We start from the raw sequence: 23,061 nt of genomic DNA on the forward strand, positions 1-23,061 counted from the left end.
GGTGAAGGCCTAAGATGGGGGGGGGGGGGAGAGGGAGGCTAGAAGGAGTCAATGAGGGGGGAAAAGGGGCATATGTAATACTTCCAACAATAAAGATTTAAATTTAAAAAATAAAAAAGAATGAATACTCCAAAGCTTTATAGGAAAAACTAGGGCTTTTTCCGTTTCCTTACAGCAGGGCCTGGTGGTCCTGGAGGTCCAACGCTGTCCTGCGTGCATGTGCAGGCATTCGGAAGAGCGGGGCATTTTGCTTCATCTCTCTGAAATGTTGAGAAGAATATTTACCTTTGAATTGAGGGTAAAAATGACTCCCCATCCCCCATTTCCATTTATCGTATTTACACAAGGAAATCTGTTTCCCAGTGTGCAGAAATAATTTTAGTTATCATTGCAAATAGTCTTGGGTTGAATCTTGCTTTGCTCCTTTATGTCTTTATTTTATAGTTACTCTAGGAAACCTCACATAACAAAGAAATGTCTACAGACCTGCCACTGCAACCACTGGTTGTCTAACCAGTTTCCTCTAATCTGGTGGTAGAGAAATGCCCATTTCATTTAGAAAACCGGAAGTCCTTCCCATAGCCTACGAAGCTTTACATGCTCCTCAAAGCACCACCGTGTTCATCCCACTTTCCCCATTCACTCTGCTCCAGCGCCACTGATCTGACTAATATTGCTCAGATCTTGTGGCACACTGTGGCCTTGGGGCCTTTGGTTTTACAGCTCCCTCTGGCTCTGGCTCTAGTCTCCATATTACTGGCCCCTCACCTGATTCAGGTCTCTGCTTACATCTCACCATATCCCTGAGGGCTGATGGTACGCACTTGGCCATCTATCCCTTTACCCTGGTTTGTTTTTCACCCTAGGACTTTCGCTCTATACCATAGTCTATAGCTACTTGTCCATTCTTTCTCTTCCCCTGCCTTTCACTAGAATATTTACCTTTCACTGCTGTGGCCCTAGCACATAGAATAGTGCCTGGCTTATCACAGGTGCTCCATAAATAAATGCTGAATAAATAACGCACCCTCATCCTGGGGATCTATGCAGTTTATCGCTTGCCCAATGCTTCAAATCCGTCATCAGCATTTAACTTTGTAACCACTTACCACTCACACAGATACTATGGGAGTAAGTCATCATCTCAAAAACAAATCCAGTTAGTCCTAAACATTAGTTATCCAGAGAGGTGATGGCTTATTCTATAAAATGCCGAGATTTTATAAACAACAGAAGGGATCTGTTGGAGGTGTGTCAAACATGCTGACGCAGCAGGACTTTTCTAACTAAGCATAACACCTGGCTGCTGGGGAGAATTGACGGATGTGTCTGATCCATTCTCCGTTCCTGGCTTCCTAGGCTGGGGTCCCTGGCCCAAGCCCTGGTAGCTGATTAGCATGCACAGAGATGTGTGCGTCTGAAGAAGAAGTTGCTGAGTGCTGCTTCCTCTCCCAGCCCATCCGCATCCGGATCCCTCCCTCCCAGGGGGCTAATGAAACGGCCACAGGCTTCCATTCCACGTTACTCACCCTTGAGGGAATATCACAGCATCTGTCTCTACTGGTCCACACCGGACTGCAGACGATATCGAAATTCTGGATTTGGAACTGCAAACAACCAACAGCAACATCAGCTAAAGATGCATGAGAAACATTTTATACTAACGTTTCCACAATTTAACCTTTGCCAACTTCTCTGTCTCAAGGGTGCAAGGCCTTGGGAGCAAATGGGGTCCTCACTTCATAAGGAAAGACCATAAAAGCCTGTGCCTAAGATAAAGAGACAGTAAAGCAAATGCTTATGTGAAATTCCCACTTCTGATTCACTTCCTTGGCTAAAAAGACATGTTTGATTGAGCTTTGTTTTTTAAAGAGAACTAATTTCTTTGTTTAATTGTGAATTTGTTCCATTAAGAATTTGAAAACAACACACAGTTACATCAACTTTCAATAGCCTATCCTTGTAGAAAAGTAAAATTTCAAAAGCCATTCTGCATTTATTCTACCATTGACGCTCTTTTTTTTTTTCCATAAATTCTTACCTAGGGGCTGACCAATAATTTTTATGATTACCCTTAACTATTTCAATATAGTACAGTCCTCCCTTATTATTCACAGAGGGATAAGTGCCAGGGCCCCCACAGATACCAAAACCCAAAGATGTTCAAGGCTATGTAAAATGACCTAGTATTTGTGTAACCTAAGCACATCCTCCCATATATTTTAAATTATCTCTTGGTTACTTATAATACCTAATACAACATAAATTCTATGTAAGTAATTATTTACACTATATTGCTTAGGATTTGACTTTTGGGAATTTTTTTTTTTTTTTAGTATTATTTTCAATCCTCTGTTGAATCCACAAGACATATAATCTATAGTTACTAAGGGCCAGCTGTAATATATACTTCCTATCTTTCTACTTTTTAAAAATAAAACTCTTTTAATAAGAGGGAAAATATTTTTTTAGCTATAACTTATTTTATATCTCTGATAGTTATTCTATTTAAACATAAAATACAGTAGTCAATAGAAAGTCTGAATTTTAATCACAATTATATCAAACTTGCACTTATTGGTTTTCATTATAGAATAGAAATTTCAACGTTTGAATCTAGGAGAAGAAAATTCTGTCTATGGAAGAAAGCTAAATTAAGTAAATATAGTTTAAAAATTAATAGAAGCCAAAGGTAGCAGACTTGCTTTTAGAACTCTGCGGTTATCAATTGACATTTCATATGAACTTCAATGTTCCTACGGCTTGGTACAGTGAAAACCTCCATTTAAAATTGTCTCACTAGATAGAACTGTAAATAGGATTGGCACGCTCCTGCCTCAAACATGCGCCAGTGAACTTGTTAGTAATGCGGTCAGTTGGCTGCTGTTCTACACTGAGTTTCCCTCGGCGACAGACGACGGCTCCTCTGCGAGAAAGCGCGGGCTCTAGTGATGGTCACAGCCAATGTCCACAAATGCTTAACGTCCCGACTGCACAAATTTGTATTAGCAATTACTCTCTTTGAAGAACAAAAAAGTGAATTATTTTAGATTTCACTGATCATCCTGGCAGCGATTTGTGTTGTACTCTCCAATTTGATCCAGTTTCAAGATGACTGCATGATGTTCTCTGTTGCCTTGACATCTTATTTTGTTTTAGCAATAAAACACACTATTATATTCTGTCAGTAGCATATTTCCTGAATATTACTTTTCCCAAGTTTCAATCCGAATAAGAAATTTAACAATTTAAAACTCACTGAGAAAAAAACAATTCACTTGTTATTTAAAAAATACCCTTTTAATCTTGACTCAAGATACCAAGAAAAATAAAAATGCGTTACTTACTGTGGCTGATTTCCTCTCCCCTTTAAGTAGTTTCCCAAGAATTTCATAACCATCAGTTGTGATATTTCCAGCTTCCTTGATGTCTTTTTCTATAATTTCATAGCAGTCGATGTAAATCTTAATACTTTTTGAGGTCACTACGATATGAACCTATAAAGATCATTTGTTTCCATTATAAATTTTTCACCACCAAAAAATTGGCTGACTTCTTCATATTTCATATCACAGGTTTAAAACTGTATTCTTTAAGCTATTCTCATCCCCCAAAGAAGCATTTTAGACTAAAATCCAAGACCAGGTTGCAATGTCTTGTCATTTATTAACATCAAATCAAATGACCCATGTACCCTCTCTAGGTCAGTTTCCTTCAGCCACATATACATGCATAATTTCTTATTTTCCCACCATGTACTGTTTGTTACTAAGATGACCAGAGATAATATAGATGAGATGATTCTGTAAACTATAAAGAACTATTCAAATACAAGCTAATAAACCAATAATTTATTATTATATTCAGTAAAACAGAGCCTCGAATGTCTTTCACTGACTTTCTAAGTTGGATTTTTAATTTGTTTTCTTTTATATTATTTATTGATTTAAGAGAGAGACAGAGACAGAGATAGAAACATCGATTTGTTGTTCCACTGTATTCATTCATTGGTTGATTCTTTTATGCGTCCTGACCAGGGATCAAACCCACAACTTTGGTGTATCAGACGATGCTCTAACCAACTGAGCTACCTGACCAGGAATAATTTTTTCCAAATTTCAGTCAACAATAACTTTCATACTATATAAATACCTAACATAGTAAGAACCAGCATACATCTTCTATAGAGATTCAGCTCTAGAAACCAATAGATCAAGATTCAACTTTACTCTTTTGTCTGATATTGAGTACACTAGGAATCTTAAGAAATCTATGAGGACAGATAATTAATAAAACGTGTATCTCAAGAATGTAAAAAATGGTTTCAGGTAATCTTTAAAGTGTATAGTCTTGTTGATAGTTTTCACTTATCACAGCACAAATACTTAAGTAAGCACTTGATTATTTTGAAAAGTTCAGCTCCAAGTTAAAAGAAACAGAAGTTCCTTTAATGCTTTGAGTCAATAAACATAAGGACAATCCCTAGAGATTTTTTTAAAACAGTAACTATTTTTCCCACTGAGAATCACCACCAAAACACTAATTTAGTGCATCTGTAAGTGGCAAATATGAATTACATATGGCATTTATATAAAAGTAATACATAGCTTACTAAAAATAAAGAAATTTTAAATGCCCACAGCACAGTCATCTAACATTGAATTCAAGAACACATTATACAAGCATTCCCAAGACATTTATTATCTAACTAGAGGCCCAGTGCACGATTCGTGCATGGGTGGGGGTCAGGCCAGCCCACCCCGATCAGGCAGATCGGGCCGGGCGGCCGGGGGAAGGGGAGGCAGGCGGTTGGTGGGCCAGCCCCGCCCCTGATGGTGGGGGTGGGGATGATCAGAGGTGGTGCCAGCCAGGGGGAGGGACTGCAGGCAGTTTTCCTGCCGGCCCCACCCCTGGTCAAACTCCTGGTCGAACTCTTGGTTGAACTCCCGGTCGAGGGGACAATTTGCATATTAGCCTTTTATTATATAGGATAGGAAGTAAAACTTGTTGTTGTTGTTTTTTTTTTTTTTTTTGCTTAATCCTTTCACCCTTTTGGACACAGACAATAGTATAGTGATTGCCAGAGGGAAGGAGGGGTGGGAGGAGGTGGAAGAGGTAAAGGGGAGATAAATGGTGGTGGAAGTAGACTTGGTTTGGGGTGGTAAACACATGCAATATACAGATGATGTACTATAGAATTGTGTACCTGAAACCTGTGTAATTTTATTAAGCAATGTCACCCCAATAAATTCAATAAAAATTATAAAAAGGACTAAACCTTATTTGTTAGCTCTTGTGTGAACAATCACAGAGGTAAATATTACAAAGTACTTGAAAAAAATTATAGTATCCAGAATTATGTCAAAATCAAGACTCTTAGTTTGTAACAAAATTATCCCAAATATACTGGTCATTCAATGTCAACCATACTAAGCACATGCTAAAAACATGTTTTACTACAATCTCTTCCACATGTTCTACTGCATTTTAAACACATGCATAATCACATTTTAGAGAGGGCTCTTCATCTGCAGACCCTCGTCTTAAGTACTAAGAAACCATCTCTAAACTGTGAAAATTTCACAGACCAGCAGAAAGAAATAGAAGCACTCATTCTGATTCATCTCCCAGCCCATACTCTGCCATTCTCTAAAACTTCATTTTTCATCTATTCCTCTTTTACCTCTTAACGGAAATTTCTCACTTGGATATATGTCATCTGTCACAACAGAATGGAAACACAAAAAACTTTTCAAGAGAATTTTCAAGAAATCAATAGCTGTCTGCTAGTCCCTGCTGAAGCTCTTTTAGCCTACCCTCTCTTTCCCAAGAGCCCCCTGCATGTCATTTCCACTCATTCCCTGCTATGGGAGTGCTACTCATCCCACGGACTGAAGGACTTCAGTCCCTGGATTAGATGGAAAATCAAAGAAGAATGTTTGAATCCTTGAATCAGTAAAGAATGTAATAGCCAATAGTGATTGAACTTGTTACTTGAATTGATAGATGAATGATGTAGGAGAGTAGGTGAAAAGAATGGGGTAAGGGAATGGAAGAAGGAAGAGTATAGTGAAAAAGTGGAGAGAAAAAACTAATAAAAAGAAACATAGTATGGAAAAAAGAAAGTAGAGAATTTGAGGAGGGCAGACTTGTAAGAAGAAAAACCTAAGACTACAAATACCTTTCTATAAAGGCAAATGAAGCAATGCCAAAAATAACGATCTTGGATTTGCAATAATTGACTGTCACTATAGACCTCTGCAAAATATTTCTTTTTTTGCTCAAGTAAAATGAAGCATTCAATGAAAGTTCAAAACTTAAAAATAAATGGCTATCAGTTGGCTAGTAGAAATTAAATTTCTAATATCTTTAGAAAGTATGGAAGGAAAAATGAAATAGTCCTTGTTAACAGGTTACTCAAATATAAATTTAATAGGTGTAGCAATGAGCCAAAAAAAGTTCATAAGAACTTTGCCAGATTCATCATCTAATATTGGATAAAGAGAAGTTGAAGCTAATAATATCTGCCAAACTAGAGTTTGCTTTCCCAATGAGGCATTTATTTTATTGCATGCACTTCACCATGAAAGTCAATAAACTGTTAAGTGGATATTCCATTATTCTCAAAGAGCTTTGTTTTCTTTCATTGTATTTTGCTAGTGTGCACATTGGGAAGCCTCTTTGAGCTTCCTGAGAAGAGTCTCTTGCCATCCTGACTGAGAATATAATTCACGAATAAGAAAAGCATTCTGGAAAGAACCCAAATTCTCAGGAATAGAATCAGCAAGGAATAACAGCTACATCTACTCAAATACAGAAAAGTTTTTCAGTTTTCACTTGAGAATCAGATTGAACTGGAAATACTTGTCTTCTATATAGGAGATTAACTTTCTGAGTGTCATGCTGGAGAAATTTTAGACCACTTGTGCAACCAGAGGTATTCCTCCTGCTAACCCAATGGATGAAGAAATACTATTAAAAAGTCCGTTCCTAACCTAGCTTATCCTTTTCTTTTCTAATATGTCAAACTTCAGTACTTTCGTCAATTAATCATCTTTTAAAAATCTTACAGAAAGTCTCTATTATCCTTTGATGTTGACATGCACAGGAATTAATTAAGATAAACAAAAATAGACAATTTCATAAAAACGCATCTTAGAACTTCCAACAAGATATTTTAGAAAACCCATAGTGTGTTAATGTAAATGTTAATCATATAAACATTTATCTTTATTATTTTGGCAGATAGTGATAACCTTTATACTGACATGTCTGTAACTTTACCATAAACAAGCAAGCAGAAGCAGCTTTATAAAATAATAATCCTATCAATTAAAATATAATAAAAAATTAAGCTTTGGAAATAAAATAATGTAATGGTTCACAATAAAATGGTAGCTAGAAAAGGTAGTCATGCTACATGATTCAAATTTTTAAAAGATAGTAGCATAAGATTTTATTTCTAAAAGATATAGTTATATTTTACCAATTTAGCATAACATTTTAACAAATAATAAAATAAATTAACTTAAAATATCAAGCCATATTCTTTTTTCTATAAGTAACCAGATAATATTTACCTTATGAAAACTTCCATAAAATAATGACTTCACTTCTTCTGTGTCGAATGTAATAGTCTGCACCTCACCTCTTGTATCCTTGTTAAAGAATGATAATGTCTTGCTAGAAGCTGTAATTAACACGTAATTGTTACTAAATCACATGCCTGGTATACTTTATATTGAAAGTATTCATGATGGCTTTTTTTGGTAAGATGTCTAAAAAATTCAATAGTTTTAGTTGGGATAAAACATAATTAAAATATTTACTAATAAGCTACATTTTTTAAACTTTAAACAAAAGCATATGTCAAGTAAATATATACAGGGTGGGGCAAAAGTAAGTTTATAGTTGTTGTTATTATGGAAAATAATATAATAATTAATGAATAATACAAAAATAAACTCTGTGTTTCTCATATTCACAACTATAAACTACTTTTGCCCCACTCTGCATATTCAGAAGGTCCTTATAAAAAGAAGTCAAGAGAAAACCTAATCAACAATATGTACACATGTGCCTTAAAATAAGATAAAAATCCTTACGATCTGCAATCACTCCAACTTGTGGTTTGTAGTCTCTGTCTGTGATTTGCCAAATTGCAAAAGGGTCACTGGGAGATTCTGGGAGAAGTCTGAACAGTAATATAATCGTGTATGAAGGAGGGAGTCCATTTGGGTGTAGATCTCTGTGGATAAAACGAATGAATGAATTCACTAATAAAAATTTCTCATCAGAAATAGAGAATATTTTAAATCTTTGGACCAGAATCTTATTATGGGTAGTTTTAGAAGTCATTTATAATAATCTGGCAACATATTAGAAGGAGAAAATTTTAGGAAAGACATCAAAAGAACAAGCACTAAAGGTCCATTATGTAAGTAGTAATAGATTATTTATAATCTGATAAAGTCACAGAAGTCTGGGAAATTGCCAAATGGTCTTTTATCCTAACAACTAATTTTTTCTAGACACATAAACAATTGCAAAATTACATACTAATTTTAGAGTGATAAACATTATACCTATGGATGTAACTTAAAGAAAATGAATCTCACTAAATATACTTAATTCCCAGTGTCAGGGGTATAAGATTATAAAATAGCTTAAGGTTTTAACTTCTCCCTCGCTTTCTCCAGTAGTTTTTACACTCCCAAATTCCTCCCTTGAAATAAATAAATCACATAATCTCCAGAAGCTTACATGTTCCTAAAAAGAAAACGAGTAATAAATGTTAAGGTCATGTACATGTGCCAAGCCAACATTTAGTGCTGATAAAGGGATGGAATTCAATTAAAGGGAAATGTTGCTTTGCTCTAAGGCTGTTAGACAAAAACATGTGGTTCTATGTGTCCTCCCAGAGTTGACTCCATCGCTATTCAGGGGAACCATTGAAGCTAAATTGATGGTTTTCTGTCTGAGACTATTTAATGACATTTTATTTCTGAAGGCAGGAAAAAGGCCTTGATCATCAACTCTCAGACAGGGGAGAACCCATTCTTCTGTGAATCTTGACAGAGGGCCCAGAATGTCTCTTGAGGTTTCAAGCCCTTGCACCAACCACACCACTGGTACTTCTGGAATATGATGCTGGTACTTCTGGAATATGATGCTGCTCTGCCTTTTAAACATGTATTCTGGGCAAGCAATTATAATAACTTCTGTTCAAAAGCCTACTATCTCCATAATAGCCCATGTTAAAAATAATATCTTCTCCATATTAATTTATGTCTAACCTTGCCCATTTTTTTTCTTCTTTCTCAGTTAATGAGTCCTTCATTAACTGAGCCATAAGCTCTGACTCATGAGAGGACAATAGGCTATCATGAGTAAAAAGGTAGGTATTGCCCAGCCGAGGTGGCTCAGTGGCTGAGCGTCGACCTATGAACCAGAAGGTCACGGTTTAATTTCCAGTCAGGGCACATGCCCGGGTTCCGGGCTTGATCCCCTGTGTGATTCTCTTTCATCATTGATGTTTCTATCTTTCTCTCCCCTTCCTCTGTGAAATTAATTTTTAAAAAATCTTTTAAAGGTAGGTATCAAATCTTGGGGTGACTGAGAGTTAAACGCTGGGTCTGAAGGTTTACTGAAAAACCTAAAATTGGGAACCAGCCTGGTTGACCATCAAAGAGTTAGGAACTTCAGTGTGGACGCACTACAATACGATCTCTGCTTCCTTAAAGGAAATCAGTTTCGGTTTTAGTCTGAATTTTCCGTCAGCTTTCCCAGAGCGTTTCACATTTCAGACAGCATTTTCTGACCCTGTCCTCAGTTACTGAAAGCTTTATTTCTGCGTGTTCTTTTCGCTCTCTAAGTTGCCAAACACATATTTCTCAAGATTAAAATGTTTCCATTCTAATGAATAAAAAATACATACTTTGGTTATCGTTCCCAGGTGCAAACTTTCATGGAGTATAAAATAACAACATCTAGAGCAGTGGTTCTCAACCTTGGCTGCACATTAGAATCACTGGGGAATCCTTTTAAAATCCTGATTTCTGGGCCTCATCCTCCGGAAATTCTGTTTCTTTGTTATGGGGTGGGGCCACAACATTAGCAACAAAGAAACAGAATTTCTGGAGGATGAGGCCCAGAAATCAGGATTTTAAAAAAGATTCCCAGGTGATTCTAATGTGCAGCCAAGGTTGAGAACCACTGATCTAGAGCTCCCCGGCAGATCGTGGGAGCAGCGGCCAATGAAAATCAACCGCAGCCCCTCGGAAAGGGGACAAGCAGAGCTGCGAGGGCTTTCATCTGCTGGAGGTTCTGAAACCCTGAAAAGAAAAAAAAAAAAAAAAGAATGCTGCTCTCCTCCTGCGCCTATTGCAGCAGTCCCTCTGCACCACAGGGAGCAGCGTTCCAAATAAGAAGTTGCCTTCCTGTTTAAACAGCCTCCCTTAGCAAAAGCATAGCTATGATCCTCGCCTTGAATTCAGAAGGGCCAGGAATCCATAATCCTACAGAACCAGGGTGAGATGCTTAGGTTTGAGGAGACCAAGGCTGGAGTCCTCATCTCCTGTGTGACCTGGAGGAAGACACTTAACCCAACTGCATTGACGGAAATTAAGCTAGGTCGTTCATAAGGAGTCTTCTGACCAATCGAAAGTTCCAGGATTCCAAGAGCCTCAAAAATCATCATTGTCAGAAAAAGACCCGCCTGCTGTCACACTTACGCTGTGGGCTGATTTACGAAGGCGTTCTTCTGAAGCCTGTAGGAGGAGTAGCTGGGGAAAGACCCTGACTCCAAAGAGACGCCTTGGACGGAAGCAAAATTCTTCTCTGTGAGGTTGTATGCTTCAAGCATCTTAAAACCTTTACATCAGAAAATGAAATATTGAAGTGAGGTCATTTAAATTATGTTTTGGCTTGAACCCTGAAACAAATTAGCCCACGCTTATAAATGCTTACCTGGTGAGGTGTAGCCATCCAAATAAATGAGAGGGCAATCTGCAATAGACAGTGCTCTTTAAGTATGATTCACCAACGCAATATGCAAACATTGTATCTGGACACAAATCAGCGATGTACATATATCAAATAATGAAATTGTTCATGCATTTATAAAGACTCACATTGATCTAATTTTTTTATAACGGATTTCTTGTAGACTTCCCATGTGTAGGAGAAATTATACTATTGACCAGTATTAGCAATGTCTTCTGAACATTCTCCAACCCAATTAGAATTCTACAATGTTCTTAAGAATAGTAAAATACAATTAAAGGGGGAATTTCAGATGTTTATAAATAGCTTAAAGAACTTTTTTTTCTCCCACCCGGGGAATTTCAGATTTTTGCAAAGGCAAGAGGAGTATGTTGCCATCCAACTCTCTTCTATTCTCTGTCAAGCTTGCCTACCAAACATCATGTAACAATTACATGTCTACAGCAGTTTTCACACTGGGCCCCCCAGAGCCAGGAATCCCAGAGAGTGGCTTTCAGGACCACTGGGAGTGGACATGCGACAACTGTAGTTCCCTGCCCACCTTGCACCAGGACAGCTCCTTTCTAAGTTTCAAGGTCAGTTTCACAGTAAAGTACTGACCATTGTTTACTATTGCCATCTCTCCCAGACCTCTGAGGATTTAATATAATGTTTAATAGGGGAAACTGTAACACTTACAAATCATAGCCCTGCCTAGGATCAAAAGTCTAAACTAGCTGCACAACTGCCTCCATAATCCAATGCCCCAAGAATCAGTGTTAATGGATGGGGAAGAGGATAAATTGACAAAAATAATGGACGTTTTGACCTTCACTGTATTTTAGAAGTTGAACATGAGATCTTGGCATAAGGAGAAAAATCTATAACCAAAACGACAAATGGGAACCAAATAAATTCCTATGGAGCACACATGTACAAGTCAGTTTTCTCATTGCTCCCTTGAAGCCTGGATGTTGACAGAACAAACACCAATTGATTACTAATAGGGGCAAACCTTCATCTCACAGTAATGCTTCTATAAACGCATTCCCGAAGCTGAAGATTAATTTACTCAAATGTCACAGGCATTGGGATGGTGGGGAAAGGATGTATTAAAACACTTTATTTCCATATAAGGAATATATTACATCTTCAAAGCTTAAAATGGACCTCTGACAAGCACACATTTAGCACAATCTCAATAGGAACAATGACTCATCGGGTTCTCAAGGGATTTCCCAGGATCTATTTATGCACAGGCTTGATCCCATATAGGATAGGGAATGGCCTACCAAGTAGTTATTTTTCAAAACAAGTGAGATTATGGTCCCATGTGGACCATGACTTACTTGAGGTGGCAGTTTCACAGACAAATGTGATGAGGTTGTCCTCTATCTTCTCAAAAGATTCAAAGTCATCCACAATGAACACGTGCCGCTCGCTTGGTTTGCTGGCAATATTGGCAAGCTCGTTGTACTCCACATCAGCCACACCGACGACAAAGACACTGAACCCTGAAAAGCATGTTTACAGAGTGAATTACATAGCCCTTTCCCCGTCTTTTATTGTTTAAACAACTCAAAGTAAAATCTTATCAGAATCAATGCTGTATTTCCTCAGTGTGTGCAGCACGTCCTTTTAACTGACACAAACTCTCCTAAATAACTATGTCCTTTCGCCCTAACCGGTTTGGCTTAGTGGATAGAGCGTCGGCCTGCGGACTCAAGGGTCCCGGGTTCAATTCCGGTCAAGGGCATGTGCCTTGGTTGCGGGCACATCCCCAGTAGGGGGCGTGCAGTAGGCAGCTGATCGATGCTTCTCACTCATTGATGTTTCTAACTCTCTATCCCTCTCCCTTCCTCTCTGTAAAAAATCAATAAAATATATTTTAAAAATAAATAAATAAATATGTCCTTTCTCCAGGTCTTCCTATTTTCTGGATTATAAAATTCAATTAATTGGATTTCCTAGAATAAAATCCTAACAAAAGGCAAGCATTTTCAGAGCAGAAAGATTAACATGGTGCTCATTTCCTTCCACAGATCTACAGTGCTGATAGACCCAAGAATTCTGCAGCTCTCTTGGGCACCATTAACATTTTAAGCTTATGTGACTCAGAAACCAGGAATGAGCTCACTTAAAAATTTGATTCTCAACAAACTCAAGCTCAAAGGCAGCATTCTGGTCACTTTCAAAATGAAATATATGGCCGGGCCAGCATGGCCCAGTGGTTGAGCATCAACCTATGAACCAGGAGGTCACGGTTTGATTCCTCGATCCCCAAAGTGGGGCGTGCAGGAGGCAGCCAGTCAATGTTTCTCTCTCATTATTTGATGTTTCTATCTCTCTCTCCTTCTCCCTTCCTCTCTGAAATCAATAAAAAAAGAAATGTTTAAAAAGTAAAATGAAATATACAATTCCCACTAGCAATAAATTTATTTATTTAGGTTAATACAAGTAAAGTTTTTACTCCAAAAGCTTGATTTGACTGTTAAAAAATAACAATGTAAGGAATGAGTTACATAATTAGGTATAAGTAAGGTAATATAAGGAGTAAGTATTCATAACCCCAAACTTAAGTCAGCTAGGAGCGCGAAATATGCTGAAATCTGATCAAAGCACGTAAAGCAGTAGCAGTAATTTATAAAAAGATCAGTGCAGTTCCATGTAACCAAGTACTTTTCAATCACTGCGATAGATAATGCACAACATATCTCTACCTTGGACCTGAGGGGGCTTCAGAGAGGGCATTAATGCAAGTTCTGGAATTACCTTGTTTCATCTCTAATAATCCTAAATAACTCATCCAAAGGGCAGTGTTGCCAGGAGGCACTAAGGATGTTTGTTTGCCAAGATGTGCCCCAGAGACGTGTCCCTGGGACCTGGCTGTTCCTCCTGTGCAGTGTACCTTTGAGAAACCTGCTTTGAGCCTGCACCTGCCAGGCTGTGCTAAAGTGAAGGCTTCCCTATGTTCTCCTTGCACAGGAGCCAGCATCAAGACTCACTTCTGCTATGGCAGGAAGCCTGCTCTGGGATCATCCCATGTTTGCATTCCACAGCCTTCCAGCCCCCATGAGAAATCTAGTTCGCTCATTGACAGACCCTGAATCACTTCTTACCCAAAGACTATACACCATGCTATTTCTGGGCAATCACCAAACCATCCCACAATTAAACATAAACTAATATTATAAGAGTATGACATACAGATTCAACAGGAACAACAAAGTAAATCAGAAATGTGGGGGTTCTTGCACTCATTTCTGAATGTTCAAAACCGTTAACATATGAGTGCATGCACTAAGTCAGGCCGGGGCTTACCTGACTGCTGGATGACCGAAGCGGCTTTCTTCACCTCGTCCTGTGACCGACCGTCTGTGACCACAACCAGCACTTTGGGGACATTCTTCCTCATGCCACTCTCCCAGGTCAAGACCTTCTCCTTGATAAACGTGAGGGCCTTGCCTATAGAGGGCGGCATGAAACATTTCAGTGTCACCTCAGTGCCAACGATCCAAGTGCCATTAGCCATGCCCAACTGTTAAGAATTGGAATGCTAGAGGGAGATGGTACACTCGGTTCTTCCACTCCAAACACTGATCAACTGTACCTGTTCTGGTGTTTCCTCCTCTGTACCTAATATTCTGGAGGGCCCCGAGGGCCTGGGCCTTGTCATTGTACGTGTTCAGCTTGAACTCAGACTTGACTTCATCACTGTACTGCACAAATGAGACCTGAAAGAAAATGTGGTTTGTGGGGAGGGTCAGTCATCTCTTTTTATGTTTCAATTTTCCAGTGAATCCTCTAACTGCCGAATGGGAAAAGGAAGTGTTTCAGACCTGACAGAGTATTATAAAGCTCTTTATAGCTAGTATTATAACACTGACTGCTGTTGGCTCAGTAAATTAATTTCTAATCTTTAATGAATAGACAATAATTGATATGAACATATAAATATACTATATTCATATGGCACCTTTCTCCAGGGTAGAAGAAGGGATGGGTAAAATCAAGGAGCAATGAGAACACACTCTCTTGAACTCAGTTGTGGGCTAAGCAATTGGTTCTGCAGCCAAGTGCTCCTTCTCACTGACCACATCCACTCCTTCGGGTAATACGAAAATATCACATGTGTGATCATAATCAGCACTCATCACAAACTTAGTGACAGTGTGATTTAGTGGAAAGAGTACAGACTGTGTAGTCAGGAATCGCTGGACTGAAATCCTAGCTCTGCCAATTAATGGCCATGTGACCCTGGGCAAGTTCCCGACATCTCTGGGTTTTAGTTTCCTTCTCAGAAAAATTGAGATAATTATACTTGCTTTCTAGGATTGTTGTAAAAACACGTGTAGTAATCATGTATGCAAAATAGTTGGCACAGAGAAGTTAATAAAATATGATAGCTATTTTTTTATTTTTTATTAGATACCTTAAATTTCCAAAAGGATGGAAAACTGGCTTAGCTGTTGACACATTAAATTGAGAGTGTAACTGGCCTGACTTTTTACTCTTCTTGGGTTGGAATAATATCCACAAGGTTATTTGAGGATTTGAAATTTAGTATAGCCCATAAAGTACTCTTCCATAAAAGAAGACATGATTTGCTTATGAAATTATTTGTGGTTTATGTCAAAATCTCTTATTTTCATAATGTCTCTGAGATGCCACATGAAAAAGTACAAGCTGCCAAAATAAAGAAAAAAATTGATCAGCAGGAATGGGGAGAGAAAGAAAAAGATTCGGAAGAAGAATGACACAATATAGTCCCTTGCCTTAAGGAGTCAATGAGTTAGATAGAAGAGAGTCGCACACAATAATGACCATATAAAATGATACTTGCTATATAGTAACCCAGACAATATCCTTCAGGAGCATGGAATGCCTAAAGCCATCAAGAAAGCCACTCCAGAAAGGGGGGAATTTGAAGTGGGTCTTCAAGTTTACAGAATCCAAGAAATAACTAATAACAGCTTTATTCAGATTCTCAGAGGGGCCTGGGAAGAAGGGCTCACCAAAACATAGTTTAGAGCCACTGGACTTAAGTGTTCAGTTCTTTGGTTTATTGAGAGCAGTGAAGGAGATTCTCCAATTCATAGGTAAGTATGGCGATATGATGAATTACTCTTCAAAGTCTCTTATGGAAAGATAAGCTTTTCTAAGTTCCAACTCTAGTAAAACAAATACTTTTGAAGTAATTTCACAGCAATATAATTTGTAGCTATTTTAGGAAAACAAAAATGAAATACCCTCTGAGTCAATAATGGCCGTTCTTCTGATCAAGGTGGTATCTGCGACACCATGACAGAGGGGGGAGCAGGGCTCCACACACCCACTCCAGTCACTATTCCTCACTGACTCCGCTGGCTTAACAGAGGGTGATAATCACAATGCATTTAATTTCCAGAACATCGGCTGACCTTTCATGGAAGTGTATCATTGTAAGAGTTTTAAGCAGGAAGTTAGAACCCCCTAAATTATTCAATAGGAATATCATCTAGCCAAAGAGAATACCTAAAGGAATATTTATTTTTCTGTTTATTTACCATTTATACCCAACTCCTTCCCCAAAATGCATGTGTAATGAAAATATCAAATAACAAAAGTCAAAACATAATTTGTAGTGAAAAGTCTTTCTACTTAAAAAGAGAAGGTTAAAGGACATAGCAAGACATTACAAGTGAATAGCCATCATGAAAAGACACCCACCTGAATTCCACCAGGATTGATTTCATCAAAGGCTCCCACAGTATTGAAGATGAACTTTACAACTTTGTTAAAATTGTCATCCCCGATACTCCAGGAGGCATCAGTCAAGAATACAATATCTGCCTTGGCCCCTTTGCATACTGGGGAAATAAAATTAGAAAAAGGAAGCTCCAAATCTCACGAGTTCTTTCATTCAAGTGAAATTACACAACTGAGAAATGCAGCCTATCACCTTGCTACTTAAAGTATGGTTCGGTGGCAATAGCATGGCCTGGGAAGCTTCTTCGAAATGCAGAATCCTGGGCCCTACCCCAGAGTTCCTCAGTCAGAATCAGCAACAAGATGCCCAGATGGCTCCTACTCACAATAGAGTGTGAGAGGCACTATCTAACTGGCCCTCAATTTCTGCTCTGGAATTACTCCACCTATTTAGATCCATTATGCAAATATATGCTCTTTCCTCATGGAACTCTTCAAGTAGCCTCAAGCAATAAATGAGGAGGAAAGGAAATGAAAAGCAACAATGTCCAGAATTTAACAAGATTAGAAATTTTGTATATACTTATCAAAGATTTGGTGCAAATAAGGTGTCTTTTAATTTTAAATTGGGCCACTATGATTATATGGAGGGGAGGAAGGGATGGAATAAAATAAATATCTTTCATTGAATCTTCAGACTTGAAGACTAAAAAAAAAATTCTGAAAATAAAAATTTAACAACATTTTATTCTAAAAAAATTTAACATGTTGAATGTACAACACCAAGAGTGGACCCAAATATAACCTATAGATTTTGGGTGATAATGGTGTGTCAATATAGGCTCATGGACGGTAACAAATGTGCCACTTTGGTGCAGGAGGGTGATGCTGGGGGAGGCTGTGCGTGTGAGGGTACAGGGTATAAATGGGAACATTATGTACTTTCTGCTCAATTTTGCTATGAACATAAAACTGCTCTAAAAAATAAAGTATTAAAAGAATGCAACAAGCCTAGATTATTTACTGAATTTCTTTCAACAACCTAAATTTCAAGAAACCCATTATTGTTTTACCCTACAATAATACACTTTTAACTTTTATCTTATTTAATAGGTTTAAAGAAGTTGTGACAGAGCCTTCTAAGATAAAAGAAAAATACTTTTAAAATCTGACATGCTTTCAGTTTAACTCAGAAAACAGAATGTGGGAGGAGGGGGAATAAACCAGTAGTTAATTAGTTTAAACTTAATTTGATAAAGCACAGAGAACTGCCCCAAATTACTTGAGAGACCAGCTTTAGTGTTCTCAAGTGACCATTACGCCTCAGACTTTAGTGAATAGAAATGTTTTAGCTTTGTGTAATCCAGGGCACTTCTCAGATCAGAACCCAGGACTTCCAAACCCAAAGGCCCAGGAGTTAGCTTGCAGATAAAGCCAAAAAGATTCATGGATCCTATTGATACCAGCAGCCCATGGAAACAAAGGCCCACCAGGTGACCATGAACTATGTAAGGTATCATGAGACAGTAATCTGCAAAATGAAGGAAAACAAGTTCCAAATGAAGAGCTGAGGTAGTTTAGGACTGATTCCATTCACACCAAAATGCTCCTGGAGGGGAAGAACAAATCGCTGGCAATCTTTTCTTTTAACCTAAAAACTCTTCAACAAGAATCATAAATCAAAAATGTTCTCTATCAATTGTAAATGATATGCAGGCTGCATTCGTAAGAAGGCAACAAATCCCTTCTTACTTATTACATTTCCAAATCAACTGGACTTACCATCTCGAGCAGGTGGAATTGTGGGAGGGGGAGGAGGTGTGGGTGGCTCGGTAGGGGCTTCTGTTGGTTTTACGGCTAGAATTTAAAAAATAATAATTAGAGAAACACAATATGTGCACATTTCATAACACAGAAGGTAAATTTTAAGAGCGATTTAAATCCTTGGTGACAAAATCAAGTCTCATTGGCACGGACACACTGGGAATTCTATTGTATCTGAATTTGGTGTCATTGATAGTCATTCAACATTGACTATAGCTACAAAACGCAAAGCCAAGATTCAAAGGGTGAATGTAAGGCCTTCAGATAGGGTCAAATGAGTAGAAGTCAATAATATAGACGCCCATCAACTTCCCACTGTCCACTGGCCCTCCTCTAGCCCTTTCCTTAAAAATAATACCAACTCTGTGACGGGCAACATGGATTTTCTCCAGGTAAAGGTCCTGAACCAGACACAGACTCCACCTTCAAGAACCTGCCATCATTACATCATCACTGCTGCCCATACAGAGACGTGCCTGTTCGGGGGTCGTAAGTCTCCCGCCCCCAGAGCATTCCATTCTGAAGCCTGACAGGCATTCCAGGTCACTCAGACACTTACTGGTGTGTTCTCTGACAGAGACACCGGGACCCTCGAGGTTTGGTGTCTGCACGAAAACAGTGACGCCGTAGTCAGTATCTGGTGTAAGGCCAGTGAAGCAGTGACTGGTTTCTGATCCGCGCACTGTAATTTCCTGTCCTCTCGTTCCTAGTCATGACAACAAAGGAAAACGCCAGTGTCATCCTCAATTGCATTTAAAGGCATATTATACATAATTTTGTAAACAAACTGGCATCTTCTTTACTGAATTTTAAAATGTTGCTATGAGCTCCAGTTCTTTTCTTGTTCTGCACACGTACCATCTGCAGGGTTTAGCTTTAGCCTGTAGGAGGTGGCTGCCCGGTGAGGTGACCATCTAACACAGAATGTGTCCCACCCGACCTGGTAAGGGTTCAGATCTGTCACATTTAAATACACTGCAAAATAAAGGAAGAAAGATGATAGATTTACTTTTTCAACAAAGGCAGGAAAGCATACTTTTAATCATAACAAAATTTTAGAACTTCCACTTGGCTAAAAAAGAATGTCTGAAATCTTGCTGTTTCCGTATAAGAAATGTACATGAAAACATGGTGCAGCCAAAACAGGTCTCCCTTTCCATCACTGATTTTCAAGGGAAAAGAAATATCCCATAGGCCCTCTCAACACTATAAATGTCAAAGATATCTCATGGAAAATAAGAAATTTTTCCAAAAGGCAATCTGCCAAGTCTTTAAGTGATTATTAAAGCACTTGGTGATAACAAATTCTATCTGGGCTGAATCTATAATCATGGCATTTCTGGGAAAACTTTCAATTAAATCAATGAATTTAGGTAATAGATGTTTTAACATCAAATGTCAAGAAAAAGTACAAAAAAATTCCTTGCACCCCAACTCTAATTCTACAGATCATTCATGATGAAATGAAATCATAATTTTTAATCTTTCAAAATTAAAAATATATTTTTGTGAAATAAACATATCTCATCATACACTGATATTTGTATATTGAATTATATTACTTATAGATTTGTTTAGCTGGGCACAAAAGGATCACCTACTTATCGCTGAGGAAACATGCATATATTAAGAAGAAATAATATTAAAACAGGCTGACCTGGTAATTTGTACTATACTTTTTCTCACAAGCATGCAAAGACACATGACTCACATGTAGTGCCTTGATCCGTCAGGGGGACACTGAGTCCAGAATCATACTGAGCATAAACATTTACATCATAAATGGTGCTGGGATTGAGATTGTGTAACGTGTATGAGGTCACTTCTCCAACAAAGACTTCCATGGGCTCATTGGAACCTTTAATAACAATCACGAAAATACATAGATATATGTTATCACTAATCTCAAATTTTTCTTAAAATCAAAATGCCTTAACTTATACTCAAATGATAGTATCAACAGCATTAATTCCAAAGCCCCTTATGCTCTTGTTCACTGTAGCACAAGCCACATTATATGGTGAATACAAAACCGTAAGCAGAGACTGGATTCTTACCCTCTGATTGTCAAAGCATAGCACAGTACCTGGAATGCAGCAGGTATGTAATCACTGTTCCTTTAATGAGTTAATCAATCACACAAACAGCTACCTCAGAATCACAAACCTCTTCTCGGAGCCTCCTTTGCCAGCATTGTGCTTTGCCCATAGTAGGTGCTAAATTAACCTCTTTAATGTACTGTAGAGATGATTTAAGAACATCCATCTTGGACCTCATTCCATAAGCTTAGTGGCGGAAGGTCCACAGTTACGAACATCTCTTCCTCCTTTAAGTTCTCTCTCCATTACTTACACAAGCTCACCTTCCCTTTCTCTTTCCTTCTCTATGTTTTTCTAGGAAAATTTTCTAGCTCATGCCATTCCTAGTACATGGAAGATTCCCTAGCAAATTTAGTACAAAGAGTATTTTCTTCCACTGTTCTAAGCATGTAGATAAAACAGAAATACAGCAAATAATTTAATAAAGGTTTTATCCAGGATCAATGGGAAATTGAAAGCAAGCCTGTCATAAATTAAACTAAAATACATATGCCCCAAAAGCAATGAAACCTTGGCATCGTGGGGAAAATACAGAAGTTTGTATTGATTAAATATGCATTATTTCATAATCATAATAGCACATGGGATGTCTGAACACAAACATTTTCAATATGTGCAATTTGATGGACCAGATAAAATTTTTAGTGATGAAAATCTCATCTACACCCATAGTAACAATGATACTAGAAATCATTGGCTTAAAATGCTATTTCCAGAAACACCTCTGATCAAAGACTGATATGATAACTGAATTGTCAGTAGAATCTAACCATAGGGAATGGAACAAAGAATACCCTCATACCCAAATAACTCTCCAGTGCATTTATATGATGATAAAGGTGCTTCCTTACCCACTGGCTTATACACAATTTTATATCCAAGAACCGGAGAGGGCGAAGGATCCCAAGATACCCTGAATCTTGTATACCATTCATCAGAGATGTGTATGTTCTGAGGTGGAAGTAGTCCCACTGCAAACAAATATTGGCACACGTTACTGACCTTTTACTGACATACAGGGAGAGCAAAGAACTTGATGAGCATAGATTATAAGTATTAATAGTATAATCCCATACATGAAATTTAATGATATCCCATAAATTCCTTATTTAGAAAACAAAAGATATTAAAATGTTCAACAGAAAGCTTAGGGGTTTTTCAAATTCAAACTGCAACTCAAATGGACTCGGGAACTGGTGATTTCCAGAGCTGTTATATGATGCAGAATGACAGAAAATAGGAAATCTCATACCACTTTTAGGTCGTTAGAGAGTACAGATTATTAGAGCCAACAAGCAATTTAGACACTATCTAGCCCAACCACCTAATCACATAATAAGATATGATTTGCCCAGCCCTACCCGGCTTGGCTCAGTGGATAGAGCGTCAGCCTGTGGACTGAAGGGTGCCAGGTTCAATTCTGGCCAAGGGCACATGCCTGGGTTGTGGGCTCGATCCCTAGTTGGGGGTGTATAGGAGGCAGCCGATCAATGATTCCCTCCCATCATTGATGTTTTTATCTCTCTCTCCTTCTCCCTTCCTCTCTGAAATCAATAAAGAAATATATTTTTTTAAAAAAAAGACATGATTTTCCCAAGACCATAAAGCTAGCTCATGACTAAGATGGGTTCTTTCCCAGCACCGCTCTACTCTCCATGAACATAACCTAGAGCTGTGGTCGGCAAACTGCGGCTCGCGAGCCACATGCGGCTCTTTGGCCCCTTGATTGTGGGTCTTCCACAAAATACCACATGCAGGCTTGCACATATAGTGCAATTGAAACTTTGTGGCCCATGTGCAGAAGTCAGTATTTTGTGGAAGAGCCACACACTCAAGGGCCAAAGAGCCACATGTGGCTCGCGAGCCGCAGTTTGCCGACCACTGAAGAGTAAACCCTCAAACTATCACAGGCACTGCCTCCAGCTCCACGTGCTAAAAATCAATGCAGCTAGGCAGCATGTGAAGTAGATGCTGAGTTATTATTCATAGAATTACACAAATAAGGAATTCATCTTGAAAAACTTTTTCAGAAGAACAACTAGAAATGGCTTTGAGCCTTCCTGGAAAATTCAATATCTAGGAAAGATTTTTTTAATATATTTTGATAAGCACAAAATTCTGAAATGTGCCATTTCCCCTGAAAAATATCAAAATATATTCTAAAACCTAAGGGGAAGTTTTAAAAATGGGAAGTTGTTAAATTAAATCATCTTGATTTTAAATTCAAATTACTAAACTAAGTCTCCTTTGACTCAGTCCTATAGACAATAGGTGTCAATAAATATGTAAATTCCTGGTCTTGGGAGACTGAGCTGAAACCACTCTAGTCTTGCTTTTCTCTTAAGAGCTTGCAGCCGAAACCGGTTTGGCTCAGTGGATAGAGCGTTGGCCTGCAGACTCAAGGGTCCCGGGTTCGATTCCGGTCAAGGGCATGTACCTGGGTTGCGGGCATATCCCCGGTGGGAGA

The 23,061-nt window shown here is 38.3% G+C and overlaps 1 protein-coding gene across 1 annotated transcript in view; it reads right to left on the bottom strand.

Moving 5' to 3' along the window:
• The window catches only part of COL12A1 (collagen type XII alpha 1 chain), a 111,783-nt gene that overhangs the window by 20,207 nt on the left and 68,515 nt on the right, over nt 1-23,061 (bottom strand). The window contains exons 39-54 of the mRNA XM_081094710.1: nt 21,446-21,565; nt 20,207-20,353; nt 19,354-19,470; nt 19,055-19,201; nt 18,454-18,528; nt 16,693-16,832; nt 14,594-14,717; nt 14,305-14,448; nt 12,333-12,497; nt 10,969-11,007; nt 10,734-10,872; nt 8,106-8,248; nt 7,581-7,690; nt 3,348-3,497; nt 1,530-1,607; nt 174-260 (exon numbers count right to left, since the gene is read on the bottom strand). Of these exons, the coding sequence (XP_080950836.1) occupies nt 174-260; nt 1,530-1,607; nt 3,348-3,497; nt 7,581-7,690; nt 8,106-8,248; nt 10,734-10,872; nt 10,969-11,007; nt 12,333-12,497; nt 14,305-14,448; nt 14,594-14,717; nt 16,693-16,832; nt 18,454-18,528; nt 19,055-19,201; nt 19,354-19,470; nt 20,207-20,353; nt 21,446-21,565 (1,925 nt within the window). The remainder of the gene's footprint in view (nt 1-173; nt 261-1,529; nt 1,608-3,347; nt 3,498-7,580; nt 7,691-8,105; nt 8,249-10,733; nt 10,873-10,968; nt 11,008-12,332; nt 12,498-14,304; nt 14,449-14,593; nt 14,718-16,692; nt 16,833-18,453; nt 18,529-19,054; nt 19,202-19,353; nt 19,471-20,206; nt 20,354-21,445; nt 21,566-23,061) is intronic.

The sequence above is a fragment of the Myotis nattereri genome, assembly GCF_964212035.1.
Source record: "Myotis nattereri genome assembly, chromosome: 6".
In the NCBI taxonomy this organism is placed as follows: domain Eukaryota; kingdom Metazoa; phylum Chordata; class Mammalia; order Chiroptera; family Vespertilionidae; genus Myotis; species Myotis nattereri.